The sequence below is a fragment of the Rhyacophila brunnea genome, unplaced genomic scaffold (assembly GCF_057557595.1).
Source record: "Rhyacophila brunnea isolate RB1 unplaced genomic scaffold, BYU_Rbru_1.0 scaffold_17, whole genome shotgun sequence".
Lineage (NCBI taxonomy): Eukaryota > Metazoa > Arthropoda > Insecta > Trichoptera > Rhyacophilidae > Rhyacophila > Rhyacophila brunnea.
The window spans coordinates 31867694-31883706 of record NW_028232827.1 but is presented as its reverse complement, the minus strand read 5'-3'; the positions used below and the strand labels follow the sequence as shown (position 1 = coordinate 31883706).

Below are 16013 nucleotides of genomic sequence, written 5' to 3'. Positions count from 1 at the left end.
ATTATTACTAACCGACGCTTGATTTATTAGATGTTAGATGTCCTCAAATCCTGTAAATTATTTGTTGAATAAAATAAATGGTGTATTATCTGAAGCTGAATTCAGAATCGAAGAAACAAAATATCTGATGGAATATGAATATCCTCACAACACAAAAACATACTATTATAGCATTGGTCAATTAACTGACTTGAAACTAGGTCATAAATAAATACAATTATTATAGTGGATTACGTGGACAGATTTAGAGGTCTTGCGTTCCTATGATTCTGTAGGCATTTGATGGTGCAAAAATTATATTGTTCGTAATTAAATGGCTTTGAACCAACTAAACTTCCGCAGGAAAAACAGCGTTTTTCTGACACAGCGGCCATCTATAAAGAAAATAAGAAAACATACATTAATAATAATTCATAGAAAAAAATTACAAGTTGAATCCCAGGATCCCGGGACAAGTTTTGGTATGGTTTCTTCACAAAAAAACATATTTTCGTGAACTAAAAAAATATAACTAGAAAGTAACAGTTTTCAAATAAAACACAATAAACCCCATGGATAAAAAAGAATGCCTCTAAATAGTGTTTTCATGGTTACGTGTAAATATTGCGTGTGTGTAATGTCAAGATATTATATCTGGTTGCAGGTTAATATTCCATGTCTGGAAAATTCACAAATCATTTATTTATCTGTATTTGAAACCACAAAAAAATCCAAAGCCTACACCTAATAAATTGTGCAAATGACTATTCATTGTAAAAAACATGTGAAAAAACCTCTTTAAATTTTGAACGGCATTATTCAAAGTAATTTTGTAACATTGTGCTATATTTATGGAGCGATAGACAATCCGCTCAGCGGGGATTCATTTTAATTTGTCCAAGAATGAATAGGATTTTAATGTTCTCTCAATTAAACGGTTTGAATGATTATTATACAATAAATAAGTAAGTATATAAACACAACACCTAACAAGTTTTGGTACGTAATTTCACCCTCAGGAAAAAAAGGTTATTTATCACTGGTCTATAGGTAACACATTGTAATTTTTAAATAATGTTGTAGACACCATATTTAGAGGAATTGCAACTGAATCAAAGATCTTAGTCTTGTCTATATAATAGCCCTTTGAGTGATTAACAAATTGTAATGAAGCAATCAATTTTTGAAATGATTCTAATCAATTAATTCCACTGATAAACTATAAATGATATTAAAAATAAGACAGTACCTTCTGAACATCATTCAGTTCCAAGAATTTTCCTGTCTTCAGTTTTTCTTGAAGTTTCTCTTTATCTTTTTGCCTTTTAACTTTCTTCTGAGCTGTCTTTTTCTCCTTTTCTTGGTCCAGCATCTCTAACGTCAAAGGACCAGGAATATTTGCCTGAAACCAAATAAAATAATCACTTAGTTTACTATTTCCAGAGTGTTATTGTTTACACTGCTGAAACTGGGAAATTTAGTCCTCTTGATGACCAATTTGGTAGCCGCTATTGAATCCAAAAATACATTGCCATATTTGAAATAATACTCGTGAGAAGATAGCCATTACGGAGCATGTTGTGACGAATGTCAGTAGACCTCAGCTGCGAGTTGTGAACCAAATTTTAACAGTAAAACCACATTGCGTGATAATGGATGCCGGATAAAACAAAAATACACAGATTTTTATAAGACTGATAGGGTATCCATGGAAATAAGCCAAACCGAATCGTTTATGACAGTCTCAACTTACGCCGGAACCGTTTATTGCCGTAATAAAACTTGTCGAGTGTTCACCCACTTGTCTGCAAATTTGTATACTCGGATGCCGCCGTGTTCCATAACGCTCCATTCAAATAACGGTGTTTGTACATGCACGTCTATTTGAAACAAGTATTCCTTATATTAAAATAGAAAAATATTTTTTCTCTATGGTCAGTTTTTGATGTCTATGGGCACTTAACTGTCAAATAAACGATAATTTTTCACATTTTGCCGCTAGATATCCCTAGTGGTCCATATATTTTGAACTCAATATACATTTACTTTCATATTATTTCTTTTATTTTTCGATTAATACTACATTATGGCCGGATAATCCGAATGCCGAATAAACGTTATTGAATAAATAATCATTATAATATAAACTAATGAAAGTAAATGGTTATCGTGATAGTATACCTACCTACCATATAATTATTATGCAAAAATCGATTCGAGCATAATCATGTGAATTGAGTTGTCCAAAATATTATATTATATTTATTTGATTTTCATGAATCTGCGTCTGATGTGTATTTACTAACGAGACTCTTAAATTCGAAAACGTCGCCGCTTTTACGAAATTTGCGGCATTGTAGATTAGCTTCATCTACGAAAGCAAAGTTTAGTACCTATAAATAAAGCATTCATGATTGAATAAAATGAAGCACCAATTATAGGACCAATTGTAAAATAGATAATACCATTAGACAATAATCAAAATAATTCACTCAATCATAATGAAATACGGAAGAAAACAAGTACCTATGACGATTATCAACAAATGCGGGCTGTCGGTTGCGATCTGTCAAAAATCGACTCTGCTGAATTTAGCAATCGGTTCGCTAAACTTATGGTATAGGGGCATTAGGTGTTCGGGTTCGGCGAGATGCTTATGTATAAAATTTCCATGAACGGAATTATACGTTTTGCACGCCATCTGGCGTAAAATCGCATTCGAAAATATTGGATGAAAGGCCCCTGAGACAGAAAGCCCACATGGAGGAACTCATGAGGAGACATTGCTCAACACACTCAGAAAGGAGACAAAGCAGAAAAATATTTCCTGTTAAGTAGGTATTTCAGAAAATAAATGGCATTTTTTTTCTATTTTCACTCCGATCACAAATAATTGATTGCCAAAGAATTCAGATTGATTGAACCAGTAATAAATAGTGACGATAAACTGAGTCGCCTTCAGGCCCTTCCTCGCCATCACTCTTAGTGGGCTCTGTATTGTCAGATATGTACATTGTATTTTGGTTGAGTCGCTATGCTGCTGGCAAAATTGACGACCGCGCCTAACGAAGAAGAAAAACTATTTCATAATTTATAATTTTATAATTAATTACCTTGGCATATTGATATTTATCAGGATGTAGTCCTTGAAACAGTCTGAACGCTATCCTGGTTTCCGGATGAGTTGTGGCAGAGTAAGGAGTCTGCAGCTTTGTATTCCGACAGCAGGGATCAGCACCCAGCCCTAATAGTTGGCTATTAACAGAAACTAATAATAAGAAAACAAAAATTTTAATATTAGTTCAAAGAATGGATTACAAATATTAAAAAGGTCCAGAGGAGTAAATTATAACAGACGTGTAATGACTCTTGATTCACACTTTCAAAAGAACCAATAACATCGGAATTAGAAATAATACCTCAGATGCAAATTGTTAAATAATTTTGGCGTGATTAGTGATTGCACCATTGGCTGAGTTGGTAAAGAACCACATATCACATATCTAACTTTTGTGACATACAGGCGGACTTTCAAACGTTCTACTTTCGCATAATTCGCTATTTCGTACATTTCTTCAAGTTTAGATTTTTGTTGATAATGCAAAAACTGTGCGCTTCCATGCAGTCGCTCCTCTCTCCTCTGATCCCTGTCACCTTCTCAAATACGTAGAAAGGCGTTATTTAACTATGTATCTCTTGACAACTTTATAAAGAAAACACCTGATTGCTAATACGTCTCATTAACTTTATTATACTCATTGATAAATAAATATTTTTAATGTACACTTTTTTATGTTTTTTTTACATCCCTCTATGAACATATTTTCAGGAACCGATTACATGCGAAAGTCGAGGGCCACCTATACTTTTCTATTGTATTATATTTATTTAACACATTCAATTCAATGCATAAGAATCAGTGAAATAAATTTCAGATGCATGTGTGCATTTATATTTATAGACATGTCTGCAGTGATCAAGACCATGGTTACACAATGCGATAGTAATAGTGTTTTGTTGTTGTTTACACCCTTTCAAATAATGTCTCAACAAAGAAAAACATTGTCAGTTCAAGAGAAAAGGAACTGTCTCGAAAAGGTGAATGAACATGTTACACATAACATGCTCTAAACCAATTTGTATAATTTTTTTTAAATATTTTTCTTTTTAATTTTCAATGTATAATCGGGATTTCACTGTACGTTTAGGCTCCATCTCTATGCAAGAAGGTTTTATTCAACATTTTCGGTTTGAAAGAAACTATAACAGATATTTAAATGAATGTGTTTGAGTTTGCTTGTGGCTCATTAAAAACTCAATCAACAAGAATTAAACCCCAAGGTTCATTACTTTATTATGTCCGGCTGTTCAGCAATGGCAGCCTTGTGGAGAGCAGTGTTGCCATCTGCGGGGTCAGGGAAATTCAATGATTCTTCCAAAGATGGCGGACCTTCCCATCTATCTAATATTGTAGTCAACACCTGACAGTCAGATGAAAATGCCTCCCACATCTGTAAAGAAATTATAACATAAAATGTGAAGATGTGAATTACTTGCTATTCAACCCTGAGATAATTCACTAAAGAATTACATGACTACAGTAAAACCTCGTTAATAAGAACACAGATAATTCGAAATTCGCCGTAATTCGAAATTTTCGTAAAAAAAAAGTCTCTTGAACATTATTTTCATATAAAACCATACCTTCAATTCTAATTTCGTAATTCGAAATGATTACAGAATCCTGGCATACAAAAATATTCAATAAATCGTAATAAAGTGCACTATTTCATGAGCCAGTCATTGAAAATTGTGACACATTTTTCTTAAAACATCATAAATTACTTATTTTAAGAAGGTAATATAAATAATGCTGACATTTTATGACCCATTAACACACACGGAATCGGAAATTTCATAGGCACATCTATGATCGTAAACGAAATTAATGAAAATAAAAAAAAATAAAAAATTTCAAAATTTTAATATCTTTCCCCATACATTTCATATTTCGTAATTCAAATTTTTTATTTGATTTTCGGTCCCATGGAATTCGTATTAACGAGGTTTTACTGTACTACATAGTTTAAATATTGCAGTGCGATCTTAGTCAAGTAAGGACCCATAAACCTCATTCATGCAACAATAAATTATTGGCTACCCATGCTACCAATAATTGTCTGTACGGGTTTATGTATGAATTCCGGCATACAGCTAAAGTAAACAATGGATAAATGAAATTGATAATAGTGGCCCAATTTTCTGCTACTATCTCTAAAGTAATCAGTTGCAGTTACGAATCTAGCATCTAGTGAAAATCACATGTTGTTTTTTTAATGTGTGTTTGATCCAGACCAAAGACCCAATGTATTGAGCTAATGACCAATAACTATTAATCGTAAAAAGAAGTATGTTAATATAACTTAGGTCCATCATATGGTAATTTACTGTTTCTATTCCATCTAGAAGAGGAGCGGGATCTTCAAGCTATATGATGCAATGAATACAGTATAAGTACCTTTTGCACATTCGGTGGTGTCTTTTCGGGAACAATCTTTTTACTCTTTCCCCCCTTTGGTTTCTCCTCTTCACTCTTTGGTCCCAATTTAGAAACATCTTTTTCTTGAAGCTTCTCTTTAACAATACCAGCAGTAATTTCCACATTACTCTTAGCTTTCTGCTGGTTATTCTGGCTTTTACTCTTAGTTTTCTTCCCTTTCTTCTTGACGGAATCATCAAACTCTTGCAGCGTCTCGCGCATATCGAGTTTCTCCAAATTATCTGCCATTTTGTCAACCTGTTTAACAATTGCAGTGACTGGTTTCCTTGTCTTCGAGTCATTAAAATCGGAGAGTGTCTGCGTCCAATTTGGTGGACTGAGCCCATCCTGATAGCAAGGAGTCTCGTCTTCTTTGCATGTTGGTAAATCTGACGGGAGTGGTCTGGCTGTCAGCTCACGGGATTTTGCCCTGTCCAGCTTCATAGGGCTTGCTTTTCTCTGCCGACGTCCATCTGCATTGTTAATATTGCTGCTATTTGATGATACAGTGTTCATCGAGGTTAGTGCAGTTTGGAATATTTCAACAGTATCTGAAACAATGCGATATTTCAAAGAGTAAAAAGGAATTGTTTGAAAGTGTGTAAATTATGTATGACAACAGTAAGTAATAAGCTTGCAATGGACCATGATTCTCTCTGAATTACAATAGCTATGATGATGAAAGATAAATGATATTGGTAAGTATTGGCAGTTTATGTAGGCACTGAATAAATGAACATTTACCAAAACCACAGCCTATTAGTTTTTAGAAAGTGTATAGTATCTGTGTGTATTGATAATATTAAATTCAACAAATCTTGCATACATGTCAATTGCTATTTCGGTTATAATACCATTATCAAGAGTACAAAAAATTAATGGAAACTAGCTTACTGGGTGTGGTATAACATACTACAAATTTTGAATGTGGAGAAATATGGGATATTTTATTTTCAATAATTACGTCTGTATTATGCATTACAGTTTGTCACGTAAATGAAACGTGCATTCAATATTTGACGACGGTCAACGCGTTTTGTGTCCTTTGGGTTTTATAACTTAAAGTAATAAAGCGAACCATATTTAGAAAACCTTGGTTAATATCATGTCTTAAGCTTACCATAAACCTCCATAGATGCCAGGATTGAATAAGCTCTTTGAACTTCTTTAAAAGATGGCCTACGAGTCGGGAAAGGAAATGATCTCAAACGAGTATCAGTCTTGGAGATCGGTGAACCAGAGCCGAATACCGCAACCTTGTTCAATGGTCCTACTGCACGGTAAAGGAGTAAGGTACAAGAAGCCAACTCTTCCTTCCAGCTGGTGAGGACCTCTTGAACGTGCTAAAACAGTAAATAATTCAATTTCAGATAAATAAAATATAGCATAAACTGTTTAATAAAATGTTTGTAGCATGTAAGGGTTTTAGAGTATATTTACAATATACGTCATACATAGACCATGGTCAACAAAAAGAATAATATTTATAATACATACCATAGCAAATTGCTCCTGGTTGTAGCGTCTCAGAGAAGCACCTGCAGATCTCGGAGCATTACCCCGATTATCCCTAGTCATCTGAGCCTTCCCTTGTCCTCGTCTTGTCACATAAGAGTGCAGCGATTTATGTCTGAAATAAGCGATACCATTGATAAATAGGTGAACATCATGGACACAAAAAAACATGTAAGTATAGTAAAAAAAAAACAATGTTATGCATGTTTTCATGGAAACTATATATTATTTTTATGCAGAGAAGGTTTTCTTTACTGTCTGTAGTTGCAAGATTTACTTATCTTTTGAGGAATAACTGCCAATAAAATAAACTATATTAAACAAAAGAGAGGTAAATAAAACTTACTTGATGGCAACACCAGCATCCCCTCTAAAGATGGCGCCCGCAAAATGGCCGCCGGCACACATAAAGAGTGCCCAGCCTCCACTGTCTTTCAATTTGTGACATGCTTCCACCCATCGTTCACCACGACCATCTCCGCCTATCCATTCCTACAGTTGATTGAAATTTGTTATCTAATAATTGTTATCCTATATCTTAAAAATATCGTAACAGTTTGTAAATGTAGCCAGAACCAATGTTACCTCTACTTTTAGGTCGCATGTGTGCGCAAAAATTTTAGATACACACTACAGCACCGCTTAGGAATAAACATGAAAATGAAGTCCTACATTTGTTTTAAATTCCACAAAGAAAGATCTCTTGTAGAGAAAGGAAACTATGAAAATACAACTTTCAATTTATTTATTTTTCATTTATCATTTTTAAGGCACAGAGTGCAAATATGTCTCAACCTTTTTATGATGAAGCAGGCAACGGTAAACTGACAGAACTTGTCCGTCTTTGTTGGTAAAATATGCCCTGCAATGTCTGGTGGCAGCCAGAAATAACTCGGAAACCTCTGATCCTCTGTTCGGTGCATCCTCAGAATCCGAATCGCTATCCGATATACTCGATGTATCATCTGTAAAAATATAAACATGAAAATGTAGCAAATACTATGTAGATTTCAATATAACGTTAAGATTTCTTCCGCTTTCAAGATTCGGCAAAATCACTGTAAGACTTGAATATATTTTATAATACACCTGATCCTCTTTTTGCACGGGGGATACGTACCAAAAGATGGCCATAGACGTACAGTTTGAGTAGCAGGTTGAACCTGGCACAGACAATAACTGTGCGTTAGTGGGCACACCACAGATCAGTTCAAACTACCCCATTTAAATCTGTCGAACTGTCAACAGATGTGCCCATATTCGTACAGTTATTGTCTGTGGCAGAGCAAGTGTCAAAAACCATGGAGGTTAGGTTCGCGGAGATAATATACAGGGGTAGCGTTTAAATTAGTTTTAAGTAGGGTATACTTGAACGATATTGATACATGAATAATTTTACTTTGAATTTATTATGATTATAATTGTTTTTATTAGAAACAAATTGACATACAATACATACCAATGACGTTGGTAAAATAAATCATGATTTCATTAGTGGATTGTGTATTTTATCGATTCACCGAAACAATATTATACACATTCGTGTAAATATAAAATATGATCTATAATCTTTTCTTTTGATTAAATTATTCCATTTAATGGGCATATGAGTCAGTATTTATCTATTTGGTCATATTTTTAGAATACGGTAATATTTATAATATTGATTTTATTTACAATTTAAACATGCCACAAAATTATATTTACATCAATCAGTAGTATAATAATTAATTACTATGTTATTATTAAAATATATAAGTAAATTTTATTTAGATTTACCGACATTGTCATTCACAATTAGGTATATTAATTTATGTTGTGAACGTCTTAAATTAATAATTAGTAATATTCACTACATACAATAAATACAATTTGAATAGTTTATATTTTCACAATAAGATAATATTTATAATGCTCTGTAAAATTTTAACATTTATAATTATTAAATTGTATAAAATTATATGTTTACAGAAATAATTATAACTTTATTTTACCCTCGTAAAAATAAATAAAATATATTTGCGATCTCCGCGTACATATTATTACAATATTAATAATAAATGAATTTGTATTTTATAACAAGCAACATCAGCCGCAGCTGTATCGCGTGGTATATTCTACTTAACGTCGTTAACATCTAATATCACCCGAGAACTTTCGGCGAGTCGAAATTCCAACAGTTTTACAAAAACACTGGAGTGGGGGGTCGCCGGCAGTTTGAACCTGGCAGACATCTGGCAGGTCGAAAACTGTCCGTCTATGGGTGCAGTAGATATATCTACCAAAGATAACTGTATTGCCGCCATTACGTATTAACTGGCATGTTCAACCTGTTACTCAAACTGTACGTCTATGGCCACCTAAGACTACCGTGCAAAACAAAACTGTGTAAAAAAAGATAAGGTGCCCATACAAAAATGGAAGATAGGTTCCATTACTTAAAATCAATGCAAAATACGAAATTCTTGAACTCAAAAATAAATCGAATTTATTTATTATTTATACTTACCTACATAAAAATATTTATACATAAAAATACATAGTTTTCAATTTAAATTAAATTTAGCATAGAGAAATATATTCATTTAGTGTCGCTACTTGACAATAAACGTACCCGTTTACTGCTGTTTTTCGCTGGCGAAAAATCACTCTCATCACTGGAAATATTTAATGACGCTGACGCCGAACCACGTGGTGCGTCTCTCGTATCGAACCCGAAGTGACTGACTAGTGGCACCGTGTATGTAGGTACGTATGTATGCTGGGCGGCATCCGGTGACGACATATGTATACACCAATGGCATGCGGTCCATTGCAATGCAATTTTTTGATAAATATGTACATACATGCGTATTTTTATTCTTTTTATTTTTTTTAAAACGTGTTAAAGCAAAACATCAGTATAAATAAAAAATAATCGGTACTTTTTTTAAACCATATTATTTCGAAACCGTGCAAAAAGAGGATCGGGTGTATATTATTAAGTATCACATTTTAAAAGTATTGAATATCAACAACCAACCTTCCTTAGAATTAAACTCGAGCAGTGTGAGCGGAGGACGCCCTAATAATCTCCGACGCAAATTGTGAGTGTGCCAGTGATGCTTGTAATGTGCAATTTGCTGGGCTCTAGTCTCAAAGGGTCCCGCTCCGCAACTGGAGCATGTATTGCCCAAGCCAGTGTTGCCCTCACCTGTCAAGTCTCCTGCTCTGCGAACGACGCTGGCCTCATCAACTGGAAAGCAGAATTCAAATGACAGGTTATGTAATAAGTTTAATATTGAAAAGCTTGCACATAGATACGTAAGAAATTGATAGATAGTTACAACCAAAATCTAACAGGTAACAGACCGACTGACTTCTTTTGAGTGGTAAGCAACACAGTGCCACAGCATAAGTCTTACAAATAGGTATGTAATATAAGCTTTGTTTTAGTTTATTATTAAGTTTACACCAATTGAGTGACCTGCCAATAGATCATGGGGCCAAACATTTAGTCAACTACTGTATATAAGTGGCCGTATATACCTCTTAACCCAGCCCTTGTGATTTTCAGTTATCTACATAATACATACTGTACATAAAATAAAGTATTACGTTAAGACAAAGAGATTTATAAAAAAATTCAACAAATGGAAGCTGATGATTCAATACGTATCTGCTGAAGATACTTTTTTGTCAGTGGAATGTAAATTTACTTGTGTTTGGTGTTGCATGTAAAGTAGAGGGAAATTAGATACAGTTCTTTGGTCTTAAGGGGATAAACCACTAGTGAGTAGCACTTAATGGCATAAATATGAAACGCAAGTGGTAGCTGTCAAAATAATTAAGTATGTTTTACACAAAATTTAATCAAATAATTAGTATCGTATTTCATTTGAATTTTAATCGATAGATTTTAGACGGAACAGATTGTAGTCATATTGTGCAATAATTTTAATTAGGGAAAATAAGTATTTTGGCATATTATCGAAAAAAAACAAAACTGACAACTTTCATACTTAAGTGGGACATACTCATCGAAAAGATATTTGCGAGAAAATAATATTTATCATGGTGATTAAAACAAAATAACCTCGTTTTTAACACTAGTTTTACTTGGGTTGTAATTATGGACTTACCAAGTGGGGGAGCGTCCGATATCATGCATGCTGCAACTTGAATGCCTACAACCAATTTACTGAAATTATCTGTTTCATAGATCTTACAAATCCGCGATTTAGGATCCATTTTGAGGTTATAAAAAACCAACAAATAATTCGAGCTGGGCTGCTAACTTTAGAGCCTAGATGTTAAATAGAAACAAATAAATGTTAAAAACTATATCATCCTTGGTATAAATGATTTATTCGCTGTTCAATCCAAAAATATGTGTTACCAAGTCTGGTAGACAAGACAGGATGTGCCTGACGTTTCACAATTTGACGTAAATATTGCGAAATTTATCAAATGTGGTATTAACAGTATATAAAATTTTATTTTCCATTAAATATTAAATCATACTTGAACATTTTATTTGGCGTCTTTGAGAGGTCCATTTTCCTGGAACACCCAATGTTAAAACTCCAACTTTTTTTTGCGTGCATTTGTTTGTGCATCGTTAGTGCACGTTTGTGCACGATTTTTTTTCGTTTGTGCACCTATAATAACCGAAAAATTCCAATTTCAAATTGAGTGTTCCAGCTAAACGTTGGGTCACCCAATGTTGAAATTTCAACTTTTTTCGACTGCATTCGTTTGTGCATCGTTAGTGCACGTTTGTGCACGCGTTTTTTTCGTTTGTGCGCGCACATTAAGGGGGTTATTCGCATTTCAATTTGGGTGACCCAGCTAAATGCTGGATACTTGTGTCACAAAACATGTGTTTTTCCTTAAATTTAAATTGTTAACACTTGTGCCTTGGTAGTGAACGTTAGTGCACGATTTTGTTTTGCTTTTTCACTTATATTCAGCGCGCTATTCAATTTTAAAGTTTGTATGCAAAACCTGACTGGGTGGGTTTAAAAAAATATTTTGTAGTTAAATCTCTTGTTGCTTAGCTAGTGCGCAATTCTGCATACTTTTTTATTTTTTTTCTCATATAGTGCGTGAGTTATTCTATATGAAATATTTAATGATCGTTAAGTAGAACCACCCAACAAACTTTTTTAACTTTTTATTAAGTCATCAATTTGTCTATTATTGGTTTACGTTTGTACACGTGCTTTTTTTGTTTTATCGATTATATCGTGAGAGATATTATTTTTTAAATTTTAGTGACTTGATACTTGAACCATTAAATTTGCCTTAAAATTTTTTTGTTTAGGGCATCCGATTAAGTTAATTTATGTAAACTTTTAGCACGATTTAAAAAAATTTTATCTCTTATATTAAGCTAGTAATTAGATTTTGAGTGGCCGTCAAGTTTTAAAACCAAACATTTTTTTTCCACATTTTTTAAATGCACACCTTTGAGTAATTTAATTACATGATTTTTCATGAAGTTTTTATTGTTTTTCCATTTAAATTACGCGAAAAATTCGCATTTTTCCATTTTCACTAAGTACCCCGTCAAAATGTCCTGAACAAAAACGACCGCATCCGTTTGGAACATCAAGTCAAAAGAGTCTCCTCAAAATAGCCAAAACGGTGTAAGGTGCACTAAATATGTCGGTTTATAATAGACTACCTCAAATTGACAATCTGATTACACAAAAGTGTCAAAATTACAAAATCATTCAACTTTCTTAACATTTATCTATTTATTTATGATTTTGAATGGATCAATGTCAGTTTAATAAGGAAAAATGCAGTCAATTATATAATTATACTTACCTACTGTTTTTTAAAATGATCTGTAATAAAAATAAATACCGTTAAGTTATTAGAATACAATTAGGTATGCATACTTTTGAAAAATGCAATAGGTATGTTTTTATGCAACGATATTTTCCTCAAAAGATAATATTGGAATGACATTTATATTTTTTTTATATAAAGGGGTTAACTTGCAGGCACTTAACTCTTCCTAATAATATTTGCTTCTTCTTTTTCTCTGTTTCTCCAGGTGGTGCAACGTATGCTTGTAGTTCTGGTAGGTGTTATGTTAGGAGAGAAGTGTTAGTCACTTCATATTATGCTATTCAGAATCGATATCAAATAAAGTTTTGTAGGTTCTTTAAAAAGTTATTGCCTCTGACAGCTTCGACAATTGTTTCACGCAAATGGTTTTCTTTTGAATGTGTGTGTTTATTAGTTCTTAAACAACGTACCTACTTACATATCTGTTTACATTTATATTTAAACTCATCACGATTATGAGTTTTTAAATGACATATTTGTTTAGGTAAGTACTACTTACTTTCAAAATAAAATTCATCACTCATTACACGCAACTGGTTTTTCTCCTGAATGTGTAAGTTTATGAGTTCTTAAACAACGTATTCGATACGATGCTGCCAAAAGTTGGTAAGTTGATAGTTTAGGTATTTTGAGTTTACCACGGATAATATGTCTATACTTATATACGTTTGCCAAATAAAAATATCAAGTTCATCCGATTTTTAAAACATAGTTTCTTTAGCAGCTATTCATTATGCTAAAAATACGTAACTCTTGATCGTTCAATTTACCAACATCAGAAGACTGTGAAGATGTTTACAGTTTTAATTTAGATAAGAATTTAGATAAGAACCATTTGCGTGTGATGAATTTTATTTTGAAAGTAAGTAGTACTTACCTAAACAAATATGTCATTTAAAAACTCATAATCGTGATGAGTTTAAATATAAATGTAAACAGATATGTAAGTAGGTACGTTGTTTAAGAACTAATAAACACACACATTCAAAAGAAAACCATTTGCGTGAAACAATTGTCGAAGCTGTCAGAGGCAATAACTTTTTAAAGAACCTACAAAACTTTATTTGATATCGATTCTGAATAGCATAATATGAAGTGACTAACACTTCTCTCCTAACATAACACCTACCAGAACTACAAGCATACGTTGCACCACCTGGAGAAACAGAGAAAAAGAAGAAGCAAATATTATTAGGAAGAGTTAAGTGCCTGCAAGTTAACCCCTTTATATAAAAAAAATATAAATGTCATTCCAATATTATCTTTTGAGGAAAATATCGTTGCATAAAAACATACCTATTGCATTTTTCAAAAGTATGCATACCTAATTGTATTCTAATAACTTAACGGTATTTATTTTTATTACAGATCATTTTAAAAAACAGTAGGTAAGTATAATTATATAATTGACTGCATTTTTCCTTATTAAACTGACATTGATCCATTCAAAATCATAAATAAATAGATAAATGTTAAGAAAGTTGAATGATTTTGTAATTTTGACACTTTTGTGTAATCAGATTGTCAATTTTGAGGTAGTCTATTATAAACCGACATATTTAGTGCACCTTACACCGTTTTGGCTATTTTGAGGAGACTCTTTTGACTGGATATTCCAAACGGATGCGGTCGTTTTTGTTCAGGACATTTTGACGGGGTACTTAGTGAAAATGGAAAAATGCGAATTTTTCGCGTAATTTAAATGGAAAAACAATAAAAACTTCATGAAAAATCATGTAATTAAATTACTCAAAGGTGTGCATTTAAAAAATGTGGAAAAAAAATGTTTGGTTTTAAAACTTGACGGCCACTCAAAATCTAATTACTAGCTTAATATAAGAGATAAAAATTTTTTAAATCGTGCTAAAAGTTTACATAAATTAACTTAATCGGATGCCCTAAACAAAAAAATTTTAAGGCAAATTTAATGGTTCAAGTATCAAGTCACTAAAATTTAAAAAATAATATCTCTCACGATATAATCGATAAAACAAAAAAGCACGTGCACAAACGTAAGCCAATAATAGACAAATTGATGACTTAATAAAAAGTTAAAAAAGTTTGTTGGGTGGTTCTACTTAACGATCATTAAATATTTCATATAGAATAACTCACGCACTATATGAGAAAAAAAATAAAAAAGTATGCAGAATTGCGCACTAGCTAGGCAACAAGAGATTTAACTACAAAATATTTTTTTAAACCCACCCAGTCAGGTTTTGCATACAAACTTTAAAATTGAATAGCGCGCTGAATATAAGTGAAAAAGCAAAACAAAATCGTGCACTAACGTTCACTACCAAGGCACAAGTGTTTACAATTTAAATTTAAGGAAAAACACATGTTTTGTGACACAAGTATCCAGCATTAAGCTGGGTCACCCAAATTGAAATGCGAATAACCCCCTTAATGTGCGTGCACAAACGTGCACTAACGATGCACAAACGAATGCAGTCGAAAAAAGTTGAAATTTCAACATTGGGTGACCCAACGTTTAGCTGGAACACCCAATTTGAAATTGGAATTTTTCGGTTATTATAGGTGCACAAACGAAAAAAATCATGCACAAACAAATGCACACAAAAAAAAATTGGAATTTTAACATTGGGTGATCCAGGTAAATGGACCTGACTTCGTTTTTACACCGCCCGCCACTTACCGCGTCTTATCGTCTCTACCTCGGAGGCATGCACATTTCCCCATGCCCAGACTCTCCGCATATTAATACTACTTTGATTCTGCAGCCTGAGTATACGTGTGAGATGTTTATTTATGAAATATTTCTGCGACTTGTCGTACGTAGGTAGGTAGGTACTCACATTAGCGGTCCTAATTATTTGAACCGTTTATACAATCATCTGCGACATGCTGTCCCGTCTTTTAGACATTCCGCTTCGCAATTAATATTCAACGAAAACTTTTCTTGTGATATTACCGCGGTAAGTAATATTCGATTCACGTAAGTAGGTACCTACTTACATAATTTGAGATTTTTCTCGTTCCTCGGATTTTCGTTTCGGACTTGAGGACCCCTCCCTTCTTTGTGTACCTATTATATGCCTGCCATTTTCATCAAGAGAATATTTCCACATAATTGACAGAAAGAACCTATTTTTTAATGTGAATGGGTGGATGTCAA

General features: G+C 33.1%; 1 protein-coding gene across 1 annotated transcript; it reads right to left on the bottom strand.

Annotated features, from left to right (window-relative positions):
• On the bottom strand, positions 1–11467 carry LOC147073958 (tRNA endonuclease ANKZF1-like). The gene is made up of 12 exons (XM_085944489.1): positions 11412–11467; positions 11155–11318; positions 10056–10268; positions 7829–7998; positions 7380–7525; positions 7016–7148; positions 6639–6861; positions 5498–6069; positions 4330–4490; positions 3093–3234; positions 1229–1381; positions 1–374 (listed from the first exon to the last, which is right to left on the bottom strand). The coding sequence occupies exons 2-12, from the start codon at positions 11261–11263 to the stop codon at positions 231–233; spliced, it is 2166 nt and encodes a 721-aa protein (XP_085800615.1). The 5' UTR covers positions 11264–11318; positions 11412–11467; the 3' UTR covers positions 1–230.
• Between the last annotated feature and the right edge of the window lie 4546 nt (positions 11468–16013).

Excerpts from the sequence above, each read along its gene's own strand:
- LOC147073958 (XM_085944489.1), bottom strand. The coding sequence starts at position 11,263 with ATGGATCCTAAATCGCGGATTTGTAAGATCTATGAAACAGATAATTTC. Across the intron at positions 1,382-3,092 it reads ATAAATATCAATATGCCAAG|GCAAATATTCCTGGTCCTTT; the intron begins GTAATTAATTAT and ends ATTTGGTTTCAG. Across the intron at positions 375-1,228 it reads AACTGAATGATGTTCAGAAG|ATGGCCGCTGTGTCAGAAAA; the intron begins GTACTGTCTTAT and ends TTTTCTTTATAG.